Raw genomic sequence first — 27,600 nt, forward strand, 5'->3', positions numbered from 1 at the left:
AAATTATTAAATTAAAAATGACAATGTAATTAATTCTTTGATTTAAAATGAGTGATGGTGATTTAGACCAGAGAGTTTCTATCAGTTGGATTGACCAATTTTCATCAATTATTTCGGGTATTATAACAGCACAGGAATATATGCTTCTCTGTGCTAGGTGGTGTGGAAAGATGTAGTCAGAATCCCTCAAGAGATTTTATACTTAAAAGGCAAGTCAAACTGCTAGTGTGGGAGAAACACTTAGGGGTCAATCCCCAGCTATTCAAGGTCAGTGTCAGTCTTTGGTTGGGAAGTGTGGACCATAGGAAAAGAGAGGCAACAATTAAACTGAACACATTTTTTGGAAAATAGCATAGTCAGCTATAACCTTGAAGGCACACTTAAAAATAAGTCTGTTTAAATATTTGCTTGCTGGAAAGCTTTGATTGGCACAGTGTTTGCATTTGCAGGAATCATTGCATGCTGGATTATAGTACTTCAAAGAGTGAGACTTTTAGCTTTCAGTGTGAAATTCTTCATACACATCCATTGTTAAGGCACATTTGTTTGTAAATTAATACCCTGCAGAAAAGTTGCAGATGAAAGAGATCTATTTAAATGCACACTTGCCCTGAAAAAAACATAGTACTGAAATTCTTGTTCTTTTCCTTCCCTTTCCCACCCCCTTTCTCTTCATTGCTGGTTATTTTCCTGGAGAGTCAACAGCTGAAATCCCAACGTCAGGTAAATATTACATTTTTCTAGTATGCCTCATGGAAAGAACTGATGAACATACCAGTGTTGATTAATGCATGTTGCTCATCAGCAAGGAACAGTGATAATGTAAAGCAGCACGGGTGAAGCAACAGTATTGCAGCTACACAGGTCTCTGCCATAGGCTGGTCTTTTTATCTGACTATGTGATTTTTCACTGTCCACCTTCTGCAGCATGTTTTGGTGAGCTAGACACAGGTGATCCTCACTGGAAGAGATGGTGTGAATCAGGTGACACATGCCCCAGAGGACACTGAATTATTACAACTGGTTGGATGATGCAAAATGCAAATGAACCATTTGAAGGCAGCCAGCTATTTTTCTGCTGTAGTCAACAGGGAATACTGAAATGGGCTCAGGTGCCTGAAGTGATATACTTTGCTTAATTGCAGTCTGCCTTATTAAATGGAGTCACAGACCAAATGCATTTGCAGCAGGGGAGAAAGGATGTGGAAAAGGAAACAGCACATGCTCTAAGTGAATGCAGACTAGGAAGAACACCCCTCAATAAAATAAATCACAATCTATTGCTGCAGGACTTCTGAATGGCCAATATGGCAGTTCTAAAATCTAACTGGCTCCACATCCTGGAAATGTTTGTTTGTTTATTTATTTCAGCTATTTGAGATCACTCTGGGAAAGAGAGAGAAGCAAGCAATGGGCAGAGGCCTTCCCTAGTGTACAAACAAATAGGTAAACCTGGCAGTAGTTAGGGAATTAGAGATTTCAAATTATGAAGTCTTTATCAGGATTTTCTAAACTGCTCTGCAACCAGCAATATTCAAACATTTTCTAACAGCTCTACACAAAGCCCAGAACTGCTACCACCACTAAGTGTAGCAGGCACTTTTGCAATATTACAGACATTGTAAACATGCCATGAGAAGCATTTACCACAGTAATTTTTCCAAGGAAATTACCAGGGAGAGAATCTTTGTGCAATGTACTTATTGTAAAAGCCCTGTATTTCTGATGCCTGTCACTTAATGTTATTTCTTTGCAAATCTTTCTAGCAACAAAAAAACCAAGAACAACTAAGGAAAAAGAAGGTAGGAATTTACTCATATTTGTTCATATATATATAGAAAATTACAATAAAAATAGTATGAGATTGCAAGTTTGCACACATTTTTGTTTGAGGCAAATCCTAAAATATCTGTGTTAATTTTCAAAGAATTTTACTTGAAAACTCTAGGTAAAATCTATTTAACAGTCAGTTTAGCAAACTTTAACTCTGCTACTTTTTCTTTGTAGAAAAAACAACTGAGAAGAAACCTCTGAAAGATGAAAAAACTAAAGGTAATAAAGGGATGAAAATCTCTGCAAACAGCAATAAAAATGCAAACATTCGGGTTTGGGGGCTTTTATGGGATTGGAAAGAGGAGCTGTTTTAGTCTTTCTACACAGATGCAAGTAAGCCAAAATGATGAAATTGTGCATAAATCCCCAGTAATTGAATGTCTGGTGCCTCCTTTGCATACGAGTATCAAGGATTACATCAGCGCACCCAAGCTGGCTGCCGCCGTGCCCTCCCTGTGACCTGTGCAGCCCCCAGCACTGCAGCCCAGGATTAGCAGTCCCCACTCAGTCTGCTCTTGTGCTCCCTATTGAGGGAGTGCAAAGTTCATCTCCACAGCTTGTCTGATGCCTGAGGTCACCAGCTTCATGCTGCAAAATAACCACGCTGATAATGTGAAGCGTTTTTTTCCTACACCAGCCAGACTTCATGATCACCCATACACTGGCTGACCTCTTGTACACAGCACTGCCTTGATTGTTTCCTCCCAGTAATATGCAAATGGAGAAATGGTTTCTGCTATACCTCTAAAGAGAATTAATAGCAATAAATTACAGTATTTTATTAAGATAGTGATTGAAGTCATAAATATCTTCTCTACATTGGTTAAATGCCATGACTTGCACATAAAATTTGTCTTTTGAAATCCTGGACCTCAAATGATAACAGTGGCACTGATGCAAGTTCACTAAACTACTGTCTAGAAGCAGTTTGCTTATACGGTTTTACTGGACAGATAATTTATTTTTTTTAATTATTTACTAGGAGAGCCAGGTTTAAAAAATATTTGATTTACAGAAAAACTTATCTGAGAGATGATTCCAAGAAACAAACATATTTCTTAATGAAATTTATTTTAGTATTTTGACCTGAAACTTTAGATTAATTTATTATCTATGTTTTTTTAATGTGTCCCACCAGTTAAAGAAGATCCACGACATCAAAACCTGACATCAGGTATGTGATTTTTCTTTATTGTAAAGCACTCAGGACAGTTGTGGTTTGTAGTTTGGTTTTGTTTGGTTTGTTTTGGGTGTTTTTCTGGAGGTTTTTTTAAGGGAGATGGCACTTATAATATTTTCACATTTCTAACTCAAGTCTATGGGACAAGATGTGAGACAAGCCAGGCAAATCAAATCCATAAATCTTTTTCCTGTGAAGAGTGAATTGCTGAAATGATATTGCTTTACCACCTTCCTAATTCCTGATTATCTTATAAAACAAGAGATCTGTAATTAATTTGGCAGTGCAGTATTTAAAACTAATATTTTCTCCTCATAGAAAATCTTTCCTATACGAAAGTCACATAGGGAGAAACATATTCAGTTTGTTTTATCTCACATTAATAAATATTGTGTCCCATCACAGTCTGCCCCAACTCCACTTCAGACAAAATGGTGAATAAAGATGGGCATCTCAGGAGAAAATCTCCCTCCATTGTGTAATCATGTTTTTTACTAGTTCATAACAAAAGAAAATATATGTTCTGGATTCTTGACTAGTATAAATTAAATTAATAACTATTACTTCAGTGGAACTGCATTATTTCATGACAGACAAGGATCAAAGTCTTAAATCTCACCTGAAGTCTAACTGGCTTACACAGAAAATATGAGCTACATGTGAATATGGTTCCTCCTAATGCAACTTGGTAGTCTTAACCTACTGAGGAAAGTCTAATCATCCAGACTATTTTGTTATACATATTTTTTTCACCACTTTACTGCAAATAGAATCATTTAGAGTCCTACATCCATGATATAAAACATGTAATATATGTGCAGTTATATTTTTCTATTTATTTAGAAATATCTATTTATCCACATGTAGAAACTTTAACTCATAGAATAATAAAAAAGATACCTAACTATAAGACAAGGGCAGAACAATCTATTTTCGAGGAATAGAAAATACAGATGAAGTGCTAAGATAAAACCTGGATTTGTTACCATGTGTATTATATGAAAGTATTTGCACACATGGCTCACTTTGTTCTATAAGGGCAACTGCATTTACATAAGAACAGCTTCATTTTTTTTTCTTATTTTGTTTAATCAGGAACACAGAGATATGGATTCAGATATAAACTTTAATTCCTCTTGATTATTATGTTATCAACTGACAGAGAAGGTAGAATCCATGCTATCAAAAATTTATTGCTATTTAATCAACACAGAATTTTTATAGATCAGGAAGTGCTAATCATAGTATAGAACCAGTACATTAAACCAAAGATTTTACCATAGAGAAAAGAATTCTCCTATGCATCAAAACCCCAAATATAGTGTAAAACAAGAATTCACCAAAAATTTTATCTCACTGCTCTTTCTCCTGCCCATCACCCTCCTACAAAGTTTATAGAATTCAAAAACTGTGTTTCTGTGGCTTTCATTTACATTATTATACTGATTGTTTAATATAGTTGTATATTATCACTGGGCAAATATTCTCTACTGGATGTTTCTCAGATCATAAGCAGCTCTGCGAAAAATCAGTTCTTCACAACTTTGTAAACAGAACTTACTTTGTAAGTGTTTTCAAAATATTCTTTGTCCACTGAAAAGAATAGTTAGCTTTCAGACAAAGAACATCAAAGTTACTCTTTTATGGGTGCTGTTTTTAGGTAGTTGCTCAAATTGAGAATTTGAAAGTTTAGGCCAAGTCCCAAGTCATGTTTAGTTGAATTGGAACTTGATAACTTTTCCCTGCTTTGTATGCAGATGAAGCCAGTGGTTTTTACCCAGTGCACTGAATACTAATTTTTTTTTCTGATAAATGGAAATAGAAAAGGATTTACACATTCTGAGCTAATCTAAAACTTTAAATACTAAATCTTCATTCAGCCTTCAAAAGCTGAATAGAGTAGATTCCCATGTTCTTAGATTTTGCTCAGAACCCTTCAGCTATTCCCTGATATTAAAAAGCAATCAGATAGAGGAGAATATGCAATTTTAAAAGCTGGAGATAGCTGCAATTTTAGAATGCTCCCCATTTGAACAGAATTTTAAGCACTACTTTACCTTTCATAAATAATCGTGCCGTGTGCAGACACTAAATTTCACTCCCCTGTAGAACTGCAAGCAATTAATTAGAATGCTTTCCTCTTCTTTTTCCTCTCCTAAATGTCAAAGTTGACACCTCTACAGAGACTGAAATATGCCAACAGCAAAAAAAAACCACAACAAACAAAAACAAAAACAAAAACAAAAAAACAAAAAAAAAAAAAAAAAAAAAAAAAAAAAAAACAAACCCAGGAATTCTGGGAACCTTCTATTTCTATTTTATAGCAAATGTATTTGGAAGCATATGTAATTATTTTTTTTTTACTCTTGGAATAAAATTTAAGAAGTGTACAAATTCAATTCTCTAGAGAGGATTATCTACCATAGTCTTTATATGAACAGCTGTACACTTATACATGTTCTAGTTTGTTTAAAAGGCTAATATCAGAGAAAGAAAATCTAAATGGATCAAAGGTTGATTATATTTATTCTAATTACTTTCCAACTGCCCTCTTGGATGAAAACTTTGGAACCAATGCATATTGCATTTATACTACAGTTAGTTGAAGGGGTTGATGTTTTTACTGCCCACAGATGTGCAAATGTGGTAGAAATAGAGAGACTGTTGCAAGAGGATGAAAAGTGAAAACTAATGAAACTGATTCGATTCTATGTATTGTTTTTTAAATTAGAGAAAAGTTTGGATTATTCTCAAGGTCAAGTAAACCAAACCACTCATGATAACTTCTTTGTAAATAGATGTGTCATAAATAGACTTAGATAATTTGTGCATCTGCTGTCATACATTATTAGAAGTTTGAAACTTTCTTTGACATGGGTGGAACTTTCTTTGATGTGGGAACTGTTACACCTCCTGTTTTGTTAAAGAACTTGTACTTCTGTGAAAACTGAAATTAACATTAAGCAGAGTTGGAACACTGCTTATGTGAACATACTATGCAAGAACTTTTATGGAAGGAAAATCTAGATTTTTCATCTAGTTCTGCGATGATAGAGATTTTCAAATACAATACTGATTCTCAAACGTTTTCTAGCATAAAGAGCAATCATTTCATCATACTATCAATATCTATTCAATGCCACATATTGATCACCACATGAAAACCTCAACAACTCCAGGGGGTGAATTCCTTATGCATCTTATAAGTATGTGGAGACTGGTTTATTACTGAGGTTGTTCTGTCTAATAATGTATTTTACAAAGCAAAGATGATTCTCCATCAAAAAAAAAGGCAGAAAGCTTTATTTGATGTGGGGTTTGATATTAGCCATTTGGAAGACTATGAAGGAGATTTCATCAATGATAAGGGAAGGTAAACTTGTCAGCAGTGCAATGTGTAAGGTTTTTCCCATATATTATTATTTCGAAAGAGACTAAAACCACTTCATTTTTTCATTGGTTCTGGAGGATTTGAAGACTTCAGAATAAAATATGATCTTTTTTGTTGTTCTGAAGTAGCAAGTTTTGTCAATTTTATTAATCACAAACATTGGTAATATTTTATAATATAAAAGCTTTTTAATGAATGACTTTTTAAAATATTGTGCAATAGTCAAAAGAGAAGGTAAGAACTTTGTCTCTGCAGTGTGGGTAGCTCTCACCTATAGACAGGTGGTGAGCTGCAGATACTATATTCTCTCCTTTTCTTGCCACCCAGTCTGTGTGTCTCAGATGTATGATGGTTCTGGCACACTCTCAGCAGTTTCTTCCAGAAATTCAGCAGCATAAACTTATACTGACTAGAATTTTTTCCCCAGAATTCAGCAATAATCACTAATATTTATGTTGTTGTTTTCTGGGCATAAGAAAGTCTGCTCTTTGCTAGAGTATCATTTGAAGGAGCTGACACTCCGAGAACTTTCAGAATTTCTTATAAAAGATCTGTTCTCAATTTCCTGGGGCATTCATCACACACCAGTACAAGAGCTCAGCAGGAGAGCAGGATGAACTGTGTACTAAGGCTGCTTACAGGAGAGTCCACGTAGAACATTCTCCATTCTGTGGATATACAGGAATATCTCAACATTTCATGTCAGTCAGAATTATGAGGACCAAGCCTGTATGCAGGCCTTCCAGCAACTTGTTGTTAGTCATTCTATTATTTTGAAGTTGACTCTTAAGCAAGTACTTGGTGACTAAGTCTCATCAGGCTTGTCTAAATGAAGACATGGGATGAGTATTGCCCATTTAGGAGATGCATATGTTTAAAGAGCACAATTAAACCTTGCTAAATGCTGGAATAGTCATTTATTAAGAGCTAATGTGACCTTGATTTAATTTAGTTTAACCTACTGTGGAATTTTCACTGAAGCTGTTTTAATACTGAATGAACATCTACACAACATTTTATATGGACTAAATAATCTCTTTTTAATTTACCTTGAATTAATCTTGCTGATTGTTTCTATGTAGAGAAGATATCCAAGGGGGAAATTTCAGCCATATTTTGGTAACTAGGTAAAATGAAAACTTTAGGATCTGTCCTGAAACTGATTAAATGCCACTGGAAAATTTCTAATAGATTATAGTTAGTTTTGAAACTCAAAATCTGTAAAGACACACCAAAACAAGAACAAAATATCGGGTTTTATGTTAATGATGAGTTTATAAATAACCTCCGAGCATACTGACATTATAATTTAAATTATGAATTCTGGAGATTCTACTTAAATACCCAAAGGTTTAAGTTTTATCTTTCAAAACAAAACAAAACAAAACAAAACAAAACAAAACAAAAAAAAAAAAAAAAAAAACAAAAAAAAAAAAAAAAAAACAAAACAAAAAAAAAAAAAAAGGCAAAAAAACCCACAAAACAACAAAAAAAAAAAAAAAAAAAAAACAAACAAAAAACAAAAAAACCTTCAATGTAAGAATCTACAAGCACTTTTGGTTCATGTTGTTTCTTCTACAGGAGATTCTTCAACATCTATCTCAAGCTTTAAATTAATCTTTTTTACTTTTGGCTAGATTTGGTAATTTAATCACTTTATCTTGAGTTTATTTATTGTTCAGATTTGTTTACAATTGGGAATTACTGAGATTGAATCTCAATCATCTTTGCCTTATGGCAAGATTTATTTGGAGTCAGTTCAAAGGCCAGCTCCCCAGAGAACAATCATAAGTTTGCACAGCTATCAACATGGTGAAAAAAGAAGGGATGATTCAGTTTAGTCTAACTAAACTCAGTTTAGAATAACAACTAAATACTAGCTATATGTTAATAACACTTGAACATTATTAGCTATTGAGAACTTTTGATCATTATGGAAACCGGAGCTGTGCCACAGATTCCATTGATAGACTCATTTAAAATCTGAGATAAAAAAATAAATCCTGAAGATCAATAAGCAGAATGAGTCCTTGCCAATCAAATTCCTGTTTAAAATACAAGGTCAGAGCCAAAATATTGTTTTAGAATATTCTGATATCCAAAACAGTCTGTCAAAGAGGTTCCATAAAGCTTAAGGTGTACGCACATATAAGGCACACTACTATGCAAGCAGAATATGCTTTTGTATCCTACATTCCTGGTTTTGAAACAGGGCAAACTGCTGGAGCAGTGCTCTGTTCCTACAGAAATTTCCTCGGATCCAGAAACATGATTAACAATTCCTGTCTGCCAAACATGTTTTGAGTACAATCAAACCACCTTCATCAGGCCCTTGACAAAATGCAGCTGTAGGTACTTTACTTTTGAAATGATAGAGACAATGATAGCTCCTTTATACCTTTATAGTCATTGTGTAGTCTCTAATTAGTTAAGAGGACACTTTTTTGAAGTCCTCTTCAACTGGAAAGCCTCAGCTTTACGGTTTCTATTTTCCATAAGAGAACTAGGGCTTCTGACAAAGAATAAGCTTCTGACACTTACAAAACAGTGTAGATGGAGTGCAACCTGCTTGTTCCTTTTGATTTTGCCCAATTCCAGATCCATCAATACAAGAGTCATTGGTACCAGAGGTTAATAGACAAGACTTCTATTTGATAGGTCTGCTTCTGTTTCAGAAGCCTATTTATGTAAAATACTTCAAAATGGTTACTGGGTAAAATAATTGCAGACTAATTTTTGTGCCCCCAGGCATACCTAGCAATGTATGGAAATGGCTCATGTGGCTCAGGCATATGCACAGCACTAAGTTCAATATCTGGAGAACTCTGCAGTTTACAGTGGAGAGATATTTCCTGTTGTCATTGAAGACCTGCTTTATGAACATGACTTTAAATGTGGGCACTGGTACTTAACCTAAATCTTGCTCAAAGTGTCTGAAGTCCACCCTAATTCTTGGTCCACTAATATTATTAGACCTCTCCCATTGCACTTGATAATGTGTCCCATGAGCTTGAAATTGTTTTCTATATCAAAAGATGATGAAAATGTTCTACCAGAGAATATACTAAGGGAAAACTCACAGAGAGTGATTCCAGAAATAAAGGACATTTAGAAAAAAAAATAATAATTGGAGGATAAGCAGAAGTTAAAGATGCAGGAGGTAATCAAAATCTGGGGGGTTTTACAATTAACTCATTGATTGATTCCTTTTTAGGTTAATCCCAAATTTTATTTGTCTAGTAAATTATTAAACATCTATGTTTTCTATAAATGTAGGACAGATTGGTGTAACTAAATATACAAGGGTCACAGTCTATGGGAAAAGAAAAAAGACTATGAAAAAAAATATTATTTAGCACACTGGTCTAGGTCCAGCAGAGAAAATCTGTTTTGCTTGAATTTGAAAAATGAATCTAATTAGTAATGTTATTTATGCCTGTTGAAAAATGAGTTAATTCTTTTCCCCTTAACTGGGTCAAAATATTTTTCTAAAACTAAACTAAATGGCTCCAAACACTTGTAAATATATATGAAGTTTATTTCAAGACAAACGAAGCAAAAATATATCTGTATAAGTCTCTGAAGGATGTTGCCAGAAACAAAATATAAATGTCTAATATCTTAGCGAACATTGTTATGTTCATTTTGCCCTTTAGTTTGACTGGCACATCTTCTTAAATCACATTGCAAGAGAAGAGAAAAAAAGTACATATTATGTATTCCCATTACATACTTTGTGGAAGTAAAGTTATATACAAAATGTAATTCTTCAGCAGTTTTCTGAGTCACAGATTATTTATCTTTGTTTCAGATAAATGGCCATTTCTTCAAATCCCTCTTCAGCTTTAGGGAAGTAATTGCTGTCATATTTTTTCATCAGCATAGGTTTTGTTTTTAAAAAATTATCAGCTAAAAGCAGGCATCCTGATAACGGAGTGAGTTCATGTTTTCAGACTATCATCAGTATAGTGAAATCCAATGGAAAAATCCTAATTATGTGATACAATTTTTTAATCAGTGGCAGCAGATGTTGTGAAATATTTTAAGAAGAAAGCCTATTGAGTTGCTACAGTTTCTTCCTGTCTTTCCTTATTCCCAGAACTGCAAATTCAGGGAGAAGAAGGCATTTTAATTTAGCTCCATTTTTCATTGTAAGTAAAACACAGGCACAGATCTGATCTTTTCTAATCTTAAGCACTTAGAAAAGAGCATATTTGCTCCATGGTAAATCAGAGAGGAGCTTCTCCAATGGATTACTCATCCCTTCAGAATGTCAATTGCCTCCCAGCTTTATGTCACATGGCTAGAGCTAAATCCAGAAGGTAGTGCTTCCAGTGCCTGTTGTTAAGCAGGGTGAATTTGGTTCTACCAGGGTTTGCCAGCAGTTCAAGTTTACCAGACAGTTCAACACTGCCTCTTTACTGAGTTTTTATTGTCATATGAGAAGAACTGTTGTTCCCAGCAGAGGAGTTCTCACTGAAGAAGACAAGTGTGTAAACATAATGCTACACATAATCCAAAAATCCCCCAAATCTTTATTTAATAAAGATTTCAGTTAAAATGATAACTGAAATGAAGAAATCACTTGCATCATTCAAGCAGTAGCTTCTTTCATCATCTGCTTTACTGCCTTATCATACACTGTTTCCTTCCTCTCCCTTCTCCTCTCCTCCCCTCCTTTCTCTATCCCATGCCTTTACAGCGAAATAAATATATGGTATTAACTTCCAGTTACTTGGTATCCATTCTTATTAACATAAAAAGTTCCCTGATTGTTTATTCCTTCCTCTTTGGTTTTATCCTTTTTTGTGTACGTAAATATGTTTGTATGTAAAAATTTGACCAACCAAAGTGAATGACAGTTATTTAGAAACAATGATTTTCTTGCAATACATTGAAATTACATTAGTTGAATAGTTGGACATAGGAATAAGTTGACAGAGACATTGTCATGTCAACGTGCCTAAATTTCATGACCAGCACACATGTCTTACCCTGACACTGTCAGTGTTTATTGAGCAATAGCAAGAGAATCCAATTCAATTTTTCTTTCCACCAAAACCACTGTACTCTCCTGTAATTAATGCAATCATTGTGAAAAAAAATCAATAACTTCTGGTCCCTCTTATATATAATATTTGAATGATTCATCCATTTGCTCCTATGTTTCAGTAATAAAATAAATCATGCCGCTACTGGACTCCTTTGAAAACTCAATGCTAGCAAAATAGTAAAGCCTGTGTGCTCTGATTATTGCTATGCTTTGTTGAAAGTGTCTGCATTACCACATATGTGTTGCACTGTTACATCTTGCATGGTTTTACTGTCTAACAAAAAGAATTTTTTTAATGACTTGTGGGGGAATGTCACTTTGGGGATATTCACACATTTATAGGAGAATTAAGTGGTTTGTGTGCAGTGACCATAACATGGAATGTAACAATTTTCCACAAATATACAGCTTATTTATCCATTTAGCCTTCCTACTAGACAATGCAAGAGCCAGTTAGCAAAATACAGAGTGTTTTCCTTAAAATGGTTGTTAGATGTAATCAATCACACTCAAGCTAAAAGACAGAAATAATAAATTTTGCCTTCTATTGCAGAATTGGTTTTCTTAGAATAAATATCACATTCATTGAGCATTGCTGTTATGTTTCAGAAAGAGCACTGACTTTGACAAGTGACAGATCATAACTGTTCTTAACCAGTTCTGTTCCTTTAATCTTATATATATATTTACTGTGGTGATATTTTCCTTCTAATATCATTAACTGTAATGAGAGTGTCCTTCTAGTGCTATTGATTCTATATATTTTCATCATTTTTTATACTAAGTGTTATTAGAGACATGTGCTACTGACTTTGTACTGATACTACTTTGTTTCCAAATTGAAACACTGATAAAAGCTGATTTCTTTAGTGTATTCAGCAAAATTTGGGGACAAATTGGGACCACAGACACTCATTTGGAGCAATGTTCTGGGTGGTTTGGGTGTTTTTCTCACTGTTGAGCATCATTTGTGAGAAAGAGCATATTAACTCTTATAAAATAAATCTATTTTACATTCTCCAGACCTTGCTGGAGAAGTCCCACAATGACTAAAAAAGCTGTTAAGGAGAATCTGAATTCTCATGGCTGTAATAATAATGTTGTTGCTAGTATTTAATTCTGCTAGTCAAACATCTTGAGCCTTTTTTCATTAGATAACTTATTATTTGACAGACCCCTTGATAAAACAGATATGAAAACTTGGTTGGTCTTTGCAAAGATATGCAATTAATTGGATTGCATCACAGACACTTTGAAAGTAGCTTTGAGAGCTACTTTCCAAACATTCATCATTTTCGCTTGTTATTTGAGACACAAAATAAAATGCAGAAGAGGCGTCCTCATGGCATAATTACTTTATTTTCCCTGTCTATGCATTGTCTATACAATGCTAGAAAAATGTCATTTAAAGAGGATGTTTTTAGATCTATAAAATTGACTTAAAGTGGTAGTAGTATTTCTTTTTTATTTGTACAGATATATAAATGTTTTCTCCTCTTCTTTTTCCCCTCCTTCCCTTTAAGCATAGTAATTTCTGAGAATTACTGTAAAGCATGATCAATAGAAAAACGTTGAAAAGAATTTATGGAAAAATAAACAATTTAATTTTTGACCCAAACGTATTGTTTTGAATAGCAGGTATCTATGGCCCACGTTGTGAACTAAAGAAAACAATATTTGGTTTCCTACAGAGGCCTTCAGCATTAAACTTTTCTCTTGAAGAAATAAGATGTAATTAAATGTCTTTTGCACAGGGCCACTAAGCAGAAAGACTTACATTCTCTTTTTTAGCGAGTGTGAAGGCAAAAATTTGTGATATTTATAAAAGATTCAACATCATTTCCCATCCCCATCCTCACAGCAAAGCCCTGTGCTTTGTCTGGTCACTTTATCATACTGTAATGTTACTGAAATGTTACATAACGGGGCTGAAATTGGCTGACAGGAAAAGGAGGGGAGCAAGGGGGGAAGTACTTGCTTCTATTCCTGACCCATTAGTAAGTAAAAAAATCTTTGGCTTCCAAGTTGTTGGAACAATTTTTTTACTGTTATGTGGTTCTGTTTTGATTGCTGAAATTTGTTTGCACTTCATGTGCATTCCTGAGAAGCAGTCACAAGTAAAGAGTGTTGTTGTTAAAACTTTTCATTTATTTGTAATTGCTTACTGAATAATCATTTATAATGCTATGATTGTCTGAGTTCTTGTGGTTTTCAATTTGTTTATTTCTATTAAGACAGCCTCTAAGTGAAGAAATTGGATTCAAACTAGAAAACAATTGTCACACATTTGCTGTAATTTTCTTTTAATAACCAAACTCTTATTGCTAAAAGAGTTTTCTTTTTAATGAATATTTCATCTGGTGACTTGCATTAAAAACAGCTATCTGAGCCTGATAGAAAGGAGATTTTAATAATTGTAATACATAAACAGTAACACCCTGATACTCTTTAGGATTTTTAAGTTTTATCATAGGATGCTTTCCTGCGTTCTCCTAAAGAACTGAAAACACCACGACAGTCCTCTTGCTATATTCCTCACTTTTCTTGAAACCAGCCCTCTGTGTGACATGCATATCACTTAAAGATCAAGAGCACAAATAAACTCCATGGGATATTTGTATACTTGATTGAGTAACTGTTGAAGATACTTAGCATTTCCACTATATAAGCCATGAACAACTTTACACAATCTTCGAATCCAGGGGATTTTGTTTGTTTGTTTTTCTTTATGGAACTCGTCTTGGCTATTGTCTCTGACTGATTTCCATCCTAGCAAAAATTACTTACAGAAATACCTCTTTTTTTTTTTTTTTTTTTTTTTTGAGAAGAAAAGTTCTTGTTCTTTTCATAAAGTGAAAAATAAAGCAGCAAATATTCCATCCATATTCCATCCTCCAGCCTTTTAGAAATATTTCGTCTTAGGTACCAGATATCCTCATATGAGACCATCAGTTCTAATGTGTTAAAGAAATGTTATGATACTTTTCCAGTACTGACTGTTTTGTTTCTTCAGTAACACTCTTAAAGGGAATTTAAGTAATTATCTGAATTCTCATAAACTGCATCCTAAAAAAAAGTGTAGTCTAGACATAAGGCCCTTTTTTTTCCTATTTAAGCTGATAACAATGTCTATTTAATATGTCTACTGTTAAACCACATTTTTCTCCTACTGTTCCCCTCTTTTTCTTTTGGGTAACATTTGCTTTGAAGATGAGACAATACATTCAAAGTGAGAACTTGCTTCAGTTTAAAAAACACATTCTGCATTCATATTGAATGTGGGAATTGCAAAGGGAGTGTGGGATGCATTTGTATTCTTATTTGCATGTCAAAATTCAAGTTGTTCTCTTGACTATGGTTTGTATCGTAACACTGTTGCGGACACAGTCCCAAAAATGTCAGTATTTTCTGAATGAAGTTCTTATCTGCATGTTTTGTAGCTGAGGTTTGCTAGATAAAACAGCCTAAGGGTAACATGAAACAGAAATTGTAAAGATGCCAGAATAAAAAGTGTTATACCAAAGCTATTTCATCCTGCATGGACTTACTACATGGGCAGCTGACTGTGTTTTACCTAACAGGTTAGAATATGCTAGAGACAAACAATTCACTTTACAAAAAAGTATGAAATTCATCAGCCATAAAAAAAAAAAAAAAAAAAAAGTAAGATATTTACCAGAAAATATGGAAACTTGCAGTATGTCTATTTCAAATCTCTGATTGCTTAACTAGCTGAAATATAAAAGATCCGTTCCAACGTGGAATGATGATGAAATTTGCTTTTATAAGTAAGTAGTTTTGCACTGGGTGAATTAATAAGACACAATCCACAAAGATAGTATGGGGAAAAGACTTTTTTAACAGTATGACTATTTCCAAAAAATTACCTCTTTCTCTACCTACATTTGGAAGCATAACACCTTGCTTATCAAACCTTGTACTCATAACTGTAGCCACTAGATCACGGATACTCTACAACATATCAGAATAGTTCAATCTTTTACCAAGGGAATCTGTTTAAGTTTTAAATCAGGTGTAAACATTGACTTATTTTTAGGATAAATTCATTAAACATTGTGCCTTAGTTTGTCTAACCCTCAAAAGAACATTTGAAGAAAATGGGGATTTTTCAGAATGAAGCATTTCAGATTAATTCCAAGGAAAATCCAGTTTAAAATTATTAACACAGACTTTTCTTAGTTTTTGTAGACTGTTGAAAAAAAATCACAAAAGTTTTTTCAAATCTCATAGGTTGAGATAAAAATAGTTTAATGGATAAAACAAGCCACATGCTCAAGCCAAACAAAGCAAGGAATTAATTCATTTCTTTCCATGGACAGGCAAGCATTCAACCAGCTGCAGGAAAATAGAGTTCCATCATGAATAACCTTTGCTTGGGAAGACAAATACCATAATTTCAAATGTCCTCCTCTTCTTTCTTCCCCTAGCTGTGTCTGCTGAGCACAATGCCATGATATGGAATATCCTGGGGTCAGCTGTCCCAGCTGTGTGCCCTCCTTACTCCTCGTGTCCCATCACTGGTGGAGTGGAGTGAAAGGCAGAAAGGCCTTGATTGTGTTAATCCTGCTTAGCAGGAACTAAACCATTCCTGAATTATCAACACTGCTTCCAGAAGAAATCCAAAACTATGTCCTATATTACCTACTATAGAGAAAACAAATCTACCCCAGCCAAAACCAGCACATGCTGGAAGAAGCATGATTGTTTTTTCCTCCTTACCTTAAAACCTGTTTTACATATCCTGCCTTTTCTAGTTCCTTGTTCTTATTCCTGTCCTATTTCACTTTTTATCCTATCTTGCTTCTACTCTTCAGGCAGAGAAATAAACAAAACACCCTGTTGTTGGGTGAGGGTTTTGGGGGAGATTTTGTTACCTTTTGGGGATACTTGGTGACCTATGCCAAATGAAAAAAAAAAAAAAAATAGCCTGCAGCTAATTTTAGTGCTGAAAGTTTCACAAATTGAAAACAAATTATGTTAGTCTTATGAAAACAATTAGCAGGAAAATTTAACAAAACTCATTACTAGCATCCCTATTTCTCCTGAGCTTCCTCTTTATGCAACATTTTTCTGATGTTTTCTAAAGATAGATGATAAGTAATAGGCTATATAAACATTTGAATATCACTTCAACATATTGCAATCAACATGAGTACATACCAGCCAAAAACCAGGGCTTACTTCACAAACATTGCAGAAAGAAAAAACACAACAAAGCATTACCATTCCAAATAATCAATTATAAAGTGATATTTAGCATTACAGATTGGAGTAAACATGATTCCTAGATAATATTCTTCAAAATAATAATTTTTTTATCCTTTTTTTTTTTTTTTTCAATTTAGAATTATGGGCCACATAATTATTTTGCAGCTACTGGCCGAGTTTCAAAAATTATAAAGTTTGCACTTTCCCTTCCCCTTCATGAATTTAGTGGCTTTTAACAATAGATTATACATGAGGTTTCCAAATTAAATGATTGCAGCAGCTAGTTCTACTAGTGGTTTTAAAATAATGATTGGGTAACACCTCTGGAAAACACTGTGGTGTCAGGCATGCTATAATTGCAATACATAAATAACATAACTATGCTTGAAATACTTCCAAGTGTGTAGCTATGTAAGTTAGTCCTTTACAGAACTTTGCAAATGCATGTGAAGAAAAAAGAGGTACATTTTTGCAATATGATAGCATGTAAAACACAGGGGGATAATAATTATTTTTACCCATAAGTAAAAAAATTATCTGTATTTATTTGGGCTAGAAAGTGCATGGTTACCTACTTGCCTTCTTTGTGAAGAGTGTAATTGGCTTTTTTATTTTCATTTTTGTATCCATAAAAGAAATACGCAGAAATAGTTTCCTTTTAATGGTAAAAGGTGAACTTGTAATTGGCATTTTTTCTTCTTTTAAGGAATTTTTCTTTGTCAATCTTGCTTCCACTGTGATTAAATTTTAAGGGATTTTGTGTTTGTGGGATTTTTTTAAAATATCTGGTTGAAAAATCTCTGACTAAGTATTTTGGGAGGACAATACCAGCTTTAATCATAGTGGTTCTTGTGGCAAGATTTTTTTTTTTTTTTTTAGTTTATTTTACTCATGAAAGTTACCTTAGTTCAAGAATGGAATAAGTCTGTTTTTTGAAATTATATCTCAGAAACTTTCTGTTTCTGCCCACATGTGTACATAGAAAAGTCAGTGGTGGAGGACTTAGCACATTCACCCAGTCCATGGCTTGTCAAGCCTCACAGGAGAACCTTGTTCTGACACGTTTGGGCTGTGAACTCTAATCAGGGGAGTTGCTTTATCTCTGTTTTCTAAAAAAATCTGAGATTCATCTCACAGAGAAACAGAAACACTGAGAATTTGGGGAAAAAATAATTACCATTCTTAGACTTAGTGAAAAAGCAGTAAGTCATTAGATCCCGAAGGGTCTAATTTCCAATTTTATTTTGAAGTGTGCTTTTAGACAAAAAAAGACTTAACCTTTGCATGAGTCAGGGAAGAAAACCACAGAGGATAATACAACTGGATTAAATACCAGCATTTCTGACACACTGCTCTGTTTTCCATCATTTAGTGGGACCTGGAAGTCAATAAATAAATCCTGCACCTCAGTTTATAATGCAGAGAGCCCTGGAGTCCATCTCATTTTAGACTTGTCACGGGGAACAGCTAATTTTTTTTTTTTTTTTTTTTTTTTTTTTTTTTTTTTTTTTTTTTTTTTTAATATGGGATGAACAGTGGGGGAAAGAAAAAGTCACCAGAAAATCAATCCCCTGAAAACTAACTTGTTTCAGATGCCAACATTCCTCCAGTCATTTTCCCAAACAGATAACTGACTAATAGTTGTCTTTTAAAATCTTGTCAATGTTATTCTCACAGTGCAAAACTCAGCTTTTGAAGCAAATTAGATCAATTCCATTTGTGTTTAAGCATGTGTTCTTGAAAGTTTTTAAAACATGATGGAAAGTATGACTTCATACATAGTACTCAAAAATTAAAAGGGAGAAAACATGCAGGACTGTGACAGGTCAGAAAATAGGTGCAGTCCTATTTATGCAGTCCAGTTTATGACCCCTTTATTCACAATAGAGGATCATTCACCTGAAGTCTAATAAAATAGATATGAGTTAGATATTAATTAGATGTGAGTCTTTCTTGAACTCTTTAATGTATCTGAAAATCACTGTGAAATATAAAAACCAGAGAATATATGTGTAAATTTTGGGGGCTTACATTCAGCTATCCCAAAATGCAAGTATTCTAGGAGTAGTGGGACTGTAACACTGAGAAAAATGAGGTATTTGAATGTAAAATAGTCAATAATTTCTCATTTTGTGCTACAAGATCTCTCATTGAGCTTTTTAGCTAAAATTTTGTAATGTGAAACCTGGCTTGTGATCACACTAGAGATTTGTGATGTTATAACTGACCTAATGGGAATGAAATCATACAGATGTTTTCTGAAAGAAAATGGAATAGACTCATGGCCCCAGCTTGGAAACCATAAACATTAATCATCTCTTCCTTGTTTTCCTAGCTCCTGTCCGCTACTTTCAATGTGTCTTCCTAAACGGACCTAATGGATTTGGGCTGCAATTTCCTATTAATCCCCCTTCAAACAAGGAAGAAAAGACTCACTCAAAGACTTCCAAGAGAAAGACAAGGAAACCGGGGCAGTAGAGAGACTGAGTCCTATGATCACTGACATTTTGCACTTTATCTTTGCTGCTGAGGTCCACAGTAGCTGCAGTGGTACTTGACATTGCAAGAACGTGATCCAGTTGCACACATGTACCTGGAAAAAGTTTCCATGGGGCAGCGGCAGAACGAGCAGTAATGAACCGTGTTTAACAAAGATAGAAATGTAAAAGTGCCCAGTTTCTCATGGAAAGGCTGCAATGCTAACAAAGCATTGATGTGACTGTGTGTGTGAGCATGTGCGTGTGTTTTCATGCCTCTTTCGCTCTTGTTTTTCTTTACCTACATGCTCAGCATTGAAGTGAGTCTGTTTTCCATTTAATCTTATCTAAGGAGTGAAAGGTTGAATGTAGCTCTTATATCAGCAAGATTGCAAGACTAGCTGCAATCCTAAACAATTTCTTCTTAACGTTCAATCAATTTGCTGACAGGAAAATGCCTCACTAAGTCATGAAAATGTGCTCTGTGACCGGTGCTATTTTTATGTCTCATTGACCAGTGTAGCCTGAAGCTCACACTTATTTGGAGCAGCTCAATACACTATCAGTAAGTTGACTCCACAAGTCATGTTAATGATGTATATTTCTATTTAATCTGAAACTGTAAAAACATGGACTGTTTGCCCTGCCTGTTGGTGAAATACAAGCTCTTCTCTTCCTAGGGCCCCAAGTGAGAAGAGAAAGCAAAACCATATGGCAAAGGTTAGGAAAATCAATGTTTCACCAACATGAAAGTCCGGAAAAACAAATGAAATAATTATAGTGCTTCCACTTCTGTGGCTAAATCAGATTGTTTTGCAGCAAAAACTATGTAAAATGGACAACATACCAGCCAACCATTTGCTATTAGCTTAAGCCAGATGAAAAGGTAGGATGTGAGATGCCATTCACGAAATTAAAGCAACCCGAATTTCCAGTAATTATGTGGATTTGATGCTATCTCAGATCAGTGAACAACCACAAAAAACAAAACCAAACCCAAACGAACAAAGAACTAGAAAAAAAATGAAACATAAACATAGATATCTCATTTTATGAGATGAAATGAAGGAACTTCCTCACAGCACACTACTGTAAATGGCTTACAGTAGAACTGAAAATAGATGTACTTGTCCTCAACCTTCTTTTGTGTATTTACATAGAAATAAAGTATTTGTTGCCCTAAAAAAGACAAGACATTTAAAGGCACATATAATGGAAATTGGCATCTCACTGGTCTATGTCTGGCAATGTAAATAACACATTTTTGCAAGCTGCTATTTGTTTGCATTTCCTTATTATATTTTTGCATTTTTTCTGGGAAATATACAGCAGTGACCTTAGTTATGTAGTTGCCTGCTGATGCAACATAATCCTCTTTGTGCAAACCCACTACTTAGAGAGTCTAAACATGCCAAAAATATCACTTTTTTATTTTTAGTATAGACCAAGATAGCATTGGCCTCCTCCCTCTTATACTCTCCCTGCCCATCCATCTTATTTTAATCAAATAATTGACTCATGTGAGTTTTGGACAACTGATTCTTCGACAGATTAGTGCAATTCAGAAAGCTTTGCTGTTACACTGCTAGGTCCAGTTGGTATTCTCTGATTACTGGTCATGGCCTTATGCGAACTGGATCCTTGGTCTTAATGTGCTCTGATATTGCACAGGTCATATACTGCAAAAACTGCCACTGCAACAAGCAGCTTAGGCAGTGGTGACCAGATAGTGGCAGGAAGAGGTCCTGCTCTAGAAGTAGCTATTTCTCTGTAGACCCACACTATAGACATGAGTGTTTATGGAGAATGCCCCCACAGACCCCTGTGAAATCTGCTCTGGAGATAGCACTGCCAACAGAGAATTTCTAATGGTAGAATGATGATCTTCAATTTTCTTTTGGTGTCTCTTTTTATATTTCTAGCAACTTTTTTCTTCCCAATTTGTGATTTTGTATATATTATGATGGATGTTATTGCCCTAGGTTTTTACTGTGAATGCTGTCTTAAAAATGAGAGTTTAACTTTCTGCAAAATCAGTTAATTTAAGATTTTATCTAATGCAAATAATCAGGAAAAATAGATATTATAAGCCTTTATTTTTTTTCATATTATTTTGGAACTTTTTTTTTCGTTATAGTTAGCCTTACTCCTTCTTTCCTGTCTGAGATGGGAGATTACAAGAATTTGTTCTGGATCTCATTTCCATAATGTTTCAATTAGATATGTTTCAATGTTAGATATTTGAAAGCCTTGGAAATATAAACAATTAATGTAATTGCATCAGTGATGTAAAATCAATTGTTTGTTTCCTAATCTTAGTCACTGCCTGGAAAAATAGAAAAAAAACAGGTCCACTCTCAGAGAGGCAAGCGTTTTTCTCTTTAAGTTCACCTGGAAACTTTAAAAAATTTCCTGGTTTGCATGGTTTTACTCAAATTAGCCTGAAATATTGCAAAAACTTATGCTGATTGTTATACATTTTGGAAAATAAAAAATATAAACCCTCTTTCAGTGGCTGTGATATGTTGTTCTGTGAATTCAAAAGTGCAAAATAAAGGTTTACATATACAAGCTTTAGAAATCTCCTGATAATAAAGATGCAATTAAGCTGGAAAAATTACCCATCCAGCATTGTATTTACTCCCAATGGGCTTTTAGCAATACTTAGCCAGCTTTTTACACACTTTATTGATTACACTCTGACATATGGAAAGCTTAATGGTTGCTGCAGTCATTCAAGGTAGGACTCCATCTACACCAAACCGTGTATGTACATCAACAGGCTTATTTATAATACAACTGCACAACCAGTACAGACAAACCTGTGATCTCCAATGACAAGTTTATAGTTCAGACAATTGGAAAATGGCCACAAAGAAACCGAGAGTGCAAAAAATGGTGAGATTCCTGACTCCCACACCCCACAGGAACTATGGCTTGCCTATATCGGCAATGGTAAAGGCAGATGAGCTGGTGTGCAAAACAGACTGGAGCCTGGAGGTGATACAACTGCAGTTGCTCAGTTCTGCACTGGGGTTCAAGAGTCCTTAGCCCTGAGGAGACTGGTGAGCCACCCCCCCAAGTGAGGTGTGTCACTCAGCAGTTTGTCTCCACAGTTTTCTCTGAGGTGCTGAAATCCTGATGAAGTCAACAGGGGCTTACCAACAAGACCAGTGAGATAAGTTTTACACTGCTGCCTGAGCCAGAGTTGTTCACTCTTGCTGGTGCAGTCCTCATATCTCAACCCCAGCTCTAAGTCCCTATTCAGTTTCACATTTCCATGTCACACCTGGAGTCCAATTTTGCCCATTTTAAAACCTTCCAGCTTTTCTCAATGGCTCATTTTTACTGCACCAGTTAGTGAAGGGGTGCTCAGAAAGTCTGAGTAAGAAGACTTAGTCTTCTTTAGTGGTTAACTGTGCTGGTGCACAGCATTGCAGGTGCCCAGGTGCTGGGGGGGGCTCCAGGGTGAGCTCTGTGAGGGGCAGCCCTGGGCTGGACATGGCCAGTTCCAGACAGCTCCAAGGCACCCACCCCAGGGCACAGCTGAGCCCTGCTGCCATGATGGGAGTGCCTAGGGGAAAGCATTTTTAAGGAAGGTTGGAAAATGCCACAAAGAAAGAGAGGATGAGCAAAAAGAGTGGGAAGCAGAAGATGGAGCACCAAGGTCAGAAGATGAGGAGGAAAAGGAACTGCTCCACACCAGGGCAGAGTGGAACAACCATGTCAGAGCAGGCTAAAAGTCTGAGAAGGACAAAGCAGTGAAGAGGAATCACTGTGGGCCAACCGTTACTGACAGAGACTGGTGTGAAGGAGTGACTTTAAGCTTGAGAAAGGGGGATGAAAGATGTTAATGTTTGCCTTTCTGTTTCTCACTATCCAGATCATGAAATCATATATATTCGTGAGTTTATTTTCCCCAAATCTTTTTTGTTCGCAACAGTAATTAGTAGACAATCTGCCAGTCTTTACCTCGGCCCATGAGCTTTCTCGTTCTTGTTCTTCCTATTATCTCTCCCTGAGGGCAGGAATGAGCAGCTGGGTGGAGGTTTGGCTGTTAACCAAGGCTGACCCACCAGAGCTGCTTCTTACACAGGCCCTATACATGTCCTACTAAAAATCAACAAAATGCTATTTGATGACCCGACACTTGGGGTTGCCACTTCGAACACAAGACAGAATATATGTAAATTGTACACTACCACAAAAATTTATCCCACCAATCCCCAACTCTGGAAATTCACAGCTAGATTTTTTTATACACAGCCATAAACTCCTTAGTGTAGTCTTGTTTAGATGTCAAATTCTCCATGACAAAAACTCTAAGACAACGTAATAGAAGTGCAGTAAGCACAGTTTTAGAAAGATGCCTTTATCTGCTGGGACACAGGCACTCAGGAGAGCAGCTGAAACACTTTTCACTTTCCTACCTTAAAACTTTTCTTCCACCACTCAGTATAGTAAGAAATGAAAGATTTACCCCCTTAGGGAGAACACTGATCATTTAAGCTGCTTTGATCTTAGGACAGTCAGCATCTGTCTGCCCTCAGTTACATAACATTGGCAGCACTTCCTTCTAGGGATTGAAGATTTTGGAAGCCAAAAAAAAATTAAAAGTATTACATGAGTAGTAGTGATGAAAGTGAAGACATGAGGAGCTGGTAATTGACAAAATAAAAGGAAATACAAAATGCTTTATGAGGTTTTCTAGGCAGAAACCATACACAAAAATAGCATTTGCTAAAGATTCATCTTAAAGGAGGTGATATTTCTACCACCTTTTAGGTCTTCAGAAGGAAGAAATACAAAGGCAATTGAAAATATGAAGCATGTATTATTTATACACCTGAAAAGGTCACTAGATGTCTAGCTTGCATACCATCCATTTATCCTGAACAAAGTTCTCCAGAAATTCCCAATTAACCAAATACTTGAGGACTCATATTATTCACCTGTGGGCAAAACAGAGTATACCTCCCAATGCTGAATTCTTAGTAATTTGATTTAAAAATGAAATAACATAACATTTTTCTCTTGGTTTATGGATTTTTGTGTATGCACTTGCTTGTGATACATACTCCACAACCATTTGTTCTGACATCCTCACATCTCGAGGACTGGGTTAATTAATGTTGTAAACACTTCTCCTACTGAAGAAGAGTTTTCTTCAGTTTTTGGTTTTGTCTTTCATTATGATAGAGATTAATACAATTTTTAGAATACATTTTATTTTTCCTAGTCCAAAAGCCTAGCAACTTGTGCAGTAATGGTTCTTTTGTGAAAAGTATTGTAAAAATTGCACTTTCTAGATACCACTTTTATTACATAGCTCTTTTACCAAAATTCAATAGATAAAAATTTGTTTAAAACTTTGAGCCTTTTTCTTTGGATGAGTTGCTTGTTCTCAAAAGGAAAAATATGTTCTTGCTCAAATAGTGACCCCTGTGTTCCCTTTGGCTTGATTCTTGTTTTGTATTAAGAAAAACCTAAGTTGTCCTGTTTTTCTTCTCCACCAATTGCAGGAAAAGACCGAGTTCAAAACCGTTTATGGAACCTGAAGTTGCGCAAGTCCATGGGATACAAGATACAACCATGGGTACTGAAAGAACTGGCTGAGGAAGTGGCTATGCCAACATATCTATCCAACATATTTGAGAAGTCATGGCAATCTGGTGGAGTTCCCACTGACTTGAAAAGGGGAAACATCATACCCATTTTTAAAAAGGGAGATAACGAAGAGCCAGGGAATGACGGATCAGTCAGTCTCACCTCAGTGTCTGGCAAGATCATGGAGCAGTTCTTCCTGGAAACTATGCTAAGGAACATGGAAAATAATGAGATGGTTGGTAACAGCCAACTTGGCATCACTAAAGTCAAATCATGCCTGACAAATTTCTTGGCAGTCTACCACAAGGTTACAGCAGTGGTGGACGAGGGAAAGGCAACAGGCATTGTCTCCCTGGACTTGAGCAAAGGCACTATCCCACATGACATCTATGTCTCTAAAATGGAGAGACGTGGATCTGATGAGTGGGCCACTGGGTGGATAAAGAATTGGTTGGATGATCACGCTCAAAGTGTTGAAGTCAGTGGTGCAATATCCAAATGGAAAGCAGTGCCAGGTGGTGTTCCCCAGGGGTCAGTATTGGGACTGGTGCTTTTTAACATCTTTATTGGTGACATGGACAGTGCGTTTCAGTGCACCCTCAGTGAGTTCACTGATGACACCCAGATGTGTGATGCAGTCAACATGCTGGAGGCAGGGAATAACACCCAGAGAGACCTTGTCAGGTTTGAGAGGTGGGCCGAGGTCATCCTGATGAAGTTCAACAATGCCAAGTGTGAGGTCCTGCACCTGGTTTGGGGCAGTCCCAAAAACAATTTTAGGCTGGGCAGTGAATGGAAAGAGACTAGTCCTGGGGAGAAGGACTTAGGGTTGCTGGCAGATGAACAGCTCGATATGACTCAGCAATGTGTGCTAGCAGTGAAGAAAGCTGTCTGTATCCTGGGCTGCGTCAAAAGCAGCGTGGCCAGCACATCAAAGGAAGTGATTCACTCCCTCTACTCTGCTCTGGTGAGACCCCACCTGGAGTACTGTGTTCAGGACTGGGAACCTCAGCACAAGAAAGATGTTGAAGTGTTGGAGCAAGTCCAGGAGGGAGTCATTAAGTTGACAACAGGGCTGGAGCACATCTCCTATGAAGACAGGTTGAGAGAGATGGGGCAGTTCAGCCTGGAGAAAAGAAGGGTGCGGGGTTACTTAATAACAGTCTTCCAGTACCTAAAGGGGCCCTGCAAGAGAGCTAAAGAAGGAGTTTTCACAACAGCATGTGGTGACAGGACAAGAGAGGATGGCTTTAAGCTGAAGGAGGTTGGATTTAGTTTAGATATTAGAGAGAAAGTTTTTACTGTGAGGGTGGTGAGGCTCTGGAACAGGTTGCCTAGAGAGGTTGTGGACTCTCCGTCCCTGGAGGTGTTCAAGGCCAGGTTGGACAGGACTTTGAGATACCTGCTCTAGTGCAAGGTGTCCCTGCCCATGGCAGGAGGGTTGGAACTAGATTACCTCTAAGGTCCCTTCCAACCCAAAACATTCTATTATTCTGTAATTCTAAAGGATACTCTGCCAACAGGTAAACTTCTTCCCAGGCTTGATTTTACCTGAAATGTTCTATTAATTTTCTTTTTGAATACCTAATGGTAATAAGCATGCCCATGTCTTAAGCCTTTGGGGTTTGTCCTAGTCACCAATAAAATTGTATTAGATAGTATGGCTGCTGGCTGAAACAGCAAACCACTGAATTTGGGTAGTAGCTGAGCTAAGAAGTTTCTTCCTGTTAACTGTGCTATTTGCCTTCATAATTCTAAAAGGTTTTTTTATTTTTGTGCTAAATTTTGCTCAGAAATTAATTTGTTCTCCCATGAATTCCATGCTAAACTCCAGCTAGAAGAAAAAACAATCTTTTTTGAAATTGAATTACCAAACTGAAAAAAATTACTTATGGTAAAGAGTAACGGAAACATTTAATTCACCTGTTTTGTTTAATTCTAAAGAGGGGTATTACAAAATAGAGGTCTTCTTTGTTTTGAACCTGCCAAAGAAATGGGAAAATAAAGCTGCTAACATTAATATTCCAAGCATACTTTCCAGCTGAATGACAAAGATATAAATGCACATTTACCGTGCAAACCAATTCCTGTGGGGTTTGTTTTCCTTCGGAAAAGAAACAATGCAAAGGAGAAGTCTTGAGTATCACTTTGTTAAGAAGAAAAGGCAACATGAAGACCACTTGATGAGAACCTTTCACGTGCCTCTCTAAACTGCATCTTCCTGCCAGTCATACAGCCAGCCTTTCCCAAAACAGCTGAGTCTCCTTCGCTTTGATGTGTGTATAAATCTGCCTTGAGAAAATTGGAATAAATCACTGCTGCTTGATGGCTTTTTTTGTGTCTGAAAGTCAATACAGTGTTCTGCTGTCTTACACATAAAAAGGATTACATAGGTATACTAGCATATCTGTTTCAACTGGAATGACATGTTCTCTGATAAATCATATCAGAAAACTAGAACAAGGAGCTGGAGTGATGAGTCAAATAACATTTAGACTTCTTTTAAATGCACAAAAAATGAAAAAAGTCAAAGATAAAACCTAAAATACCTATTTTTCTAAGATTTTAATACCCTTTTTGTTTAAATCATACAAATCATTCTCCTTTCTAGTTTATTGTCAAGAGCGTTTTTTTCTATAAATTTCTTGCCAACTGATTTATCATCTCTGAGCAGATGTAATAGAAGTTAATAGAATCCTATAGATTATAGGGACATTTGGATCCAGGTCTGAATTCACTGTTTTTCCAACTGATTGATCATTTAGCTAATTATTTTGGAATCTTCCCCAAAGACTAGAAGAGAAAAATGAAGTACCAAAGCATTTTGTCA

General features: G+C 35.8%; 1 protein-coding gene across 16 annotated transcripts in view; it reads left to right on the plus strand.

Moving 5' to 3' along the window:
* Nucleotides 1-26,919, plus strand: part of TRDN (triadin) — a 231,780-nt gene extending 204,861 nt beyond the window's left edge. For 11 of the 16 annotated variants that reach the window (XM_083857350.1, XM_083857335.1, XM_083857345.1 and 8 more), the window contains 5 exons: nucleotides 697-723; nucleotides 1,767-1,802; nucleotides 2,008-2,052; nucleotides 2,972-3,007; nucleotides 24,686-26,919. In XM_083857350.1, the coding sequence (XP_083713476.1) occupies nucleotides 697-723; nucleotides 1,767-1,802; nucleotides 2,008-2,052; nucleotides 2,972-3,007; nucleotides 24,686-26,181 (1,640 nt within the window). In that variant the 3' untranslated portion in view covers nucleotides 26,182-26,919. Of the gene's footprint in view, nucleotides 1-696; nucleotides 724-1,766; nucleotides 1,803-2,007; nucleotides 2,053-2,971; nucleotides 3,008-19,021; nucleotides 21,663-24,685 lie in introns of those variants that run through there. The other 5 variants (XM_083857347.1, XM_083857339.1, XM_083857341.1 and 2 more) reach the window with 3 other exon arrangements.
* Nucleotides 26,920-27,600: the final 681 nt, after the last annotated feature.

Source organism: Zosterops lateralis, assembly GCF_965231275.1.
Source record: "Zosterops lateralis genome assembly, chromosome: 3".
NCBI classification, from domain to species: Eukaryota; Metazoa; Chordata; class Aves; order Passeriformes; family Zosteropidae; genus Zosterops; species Zosterops lateralis.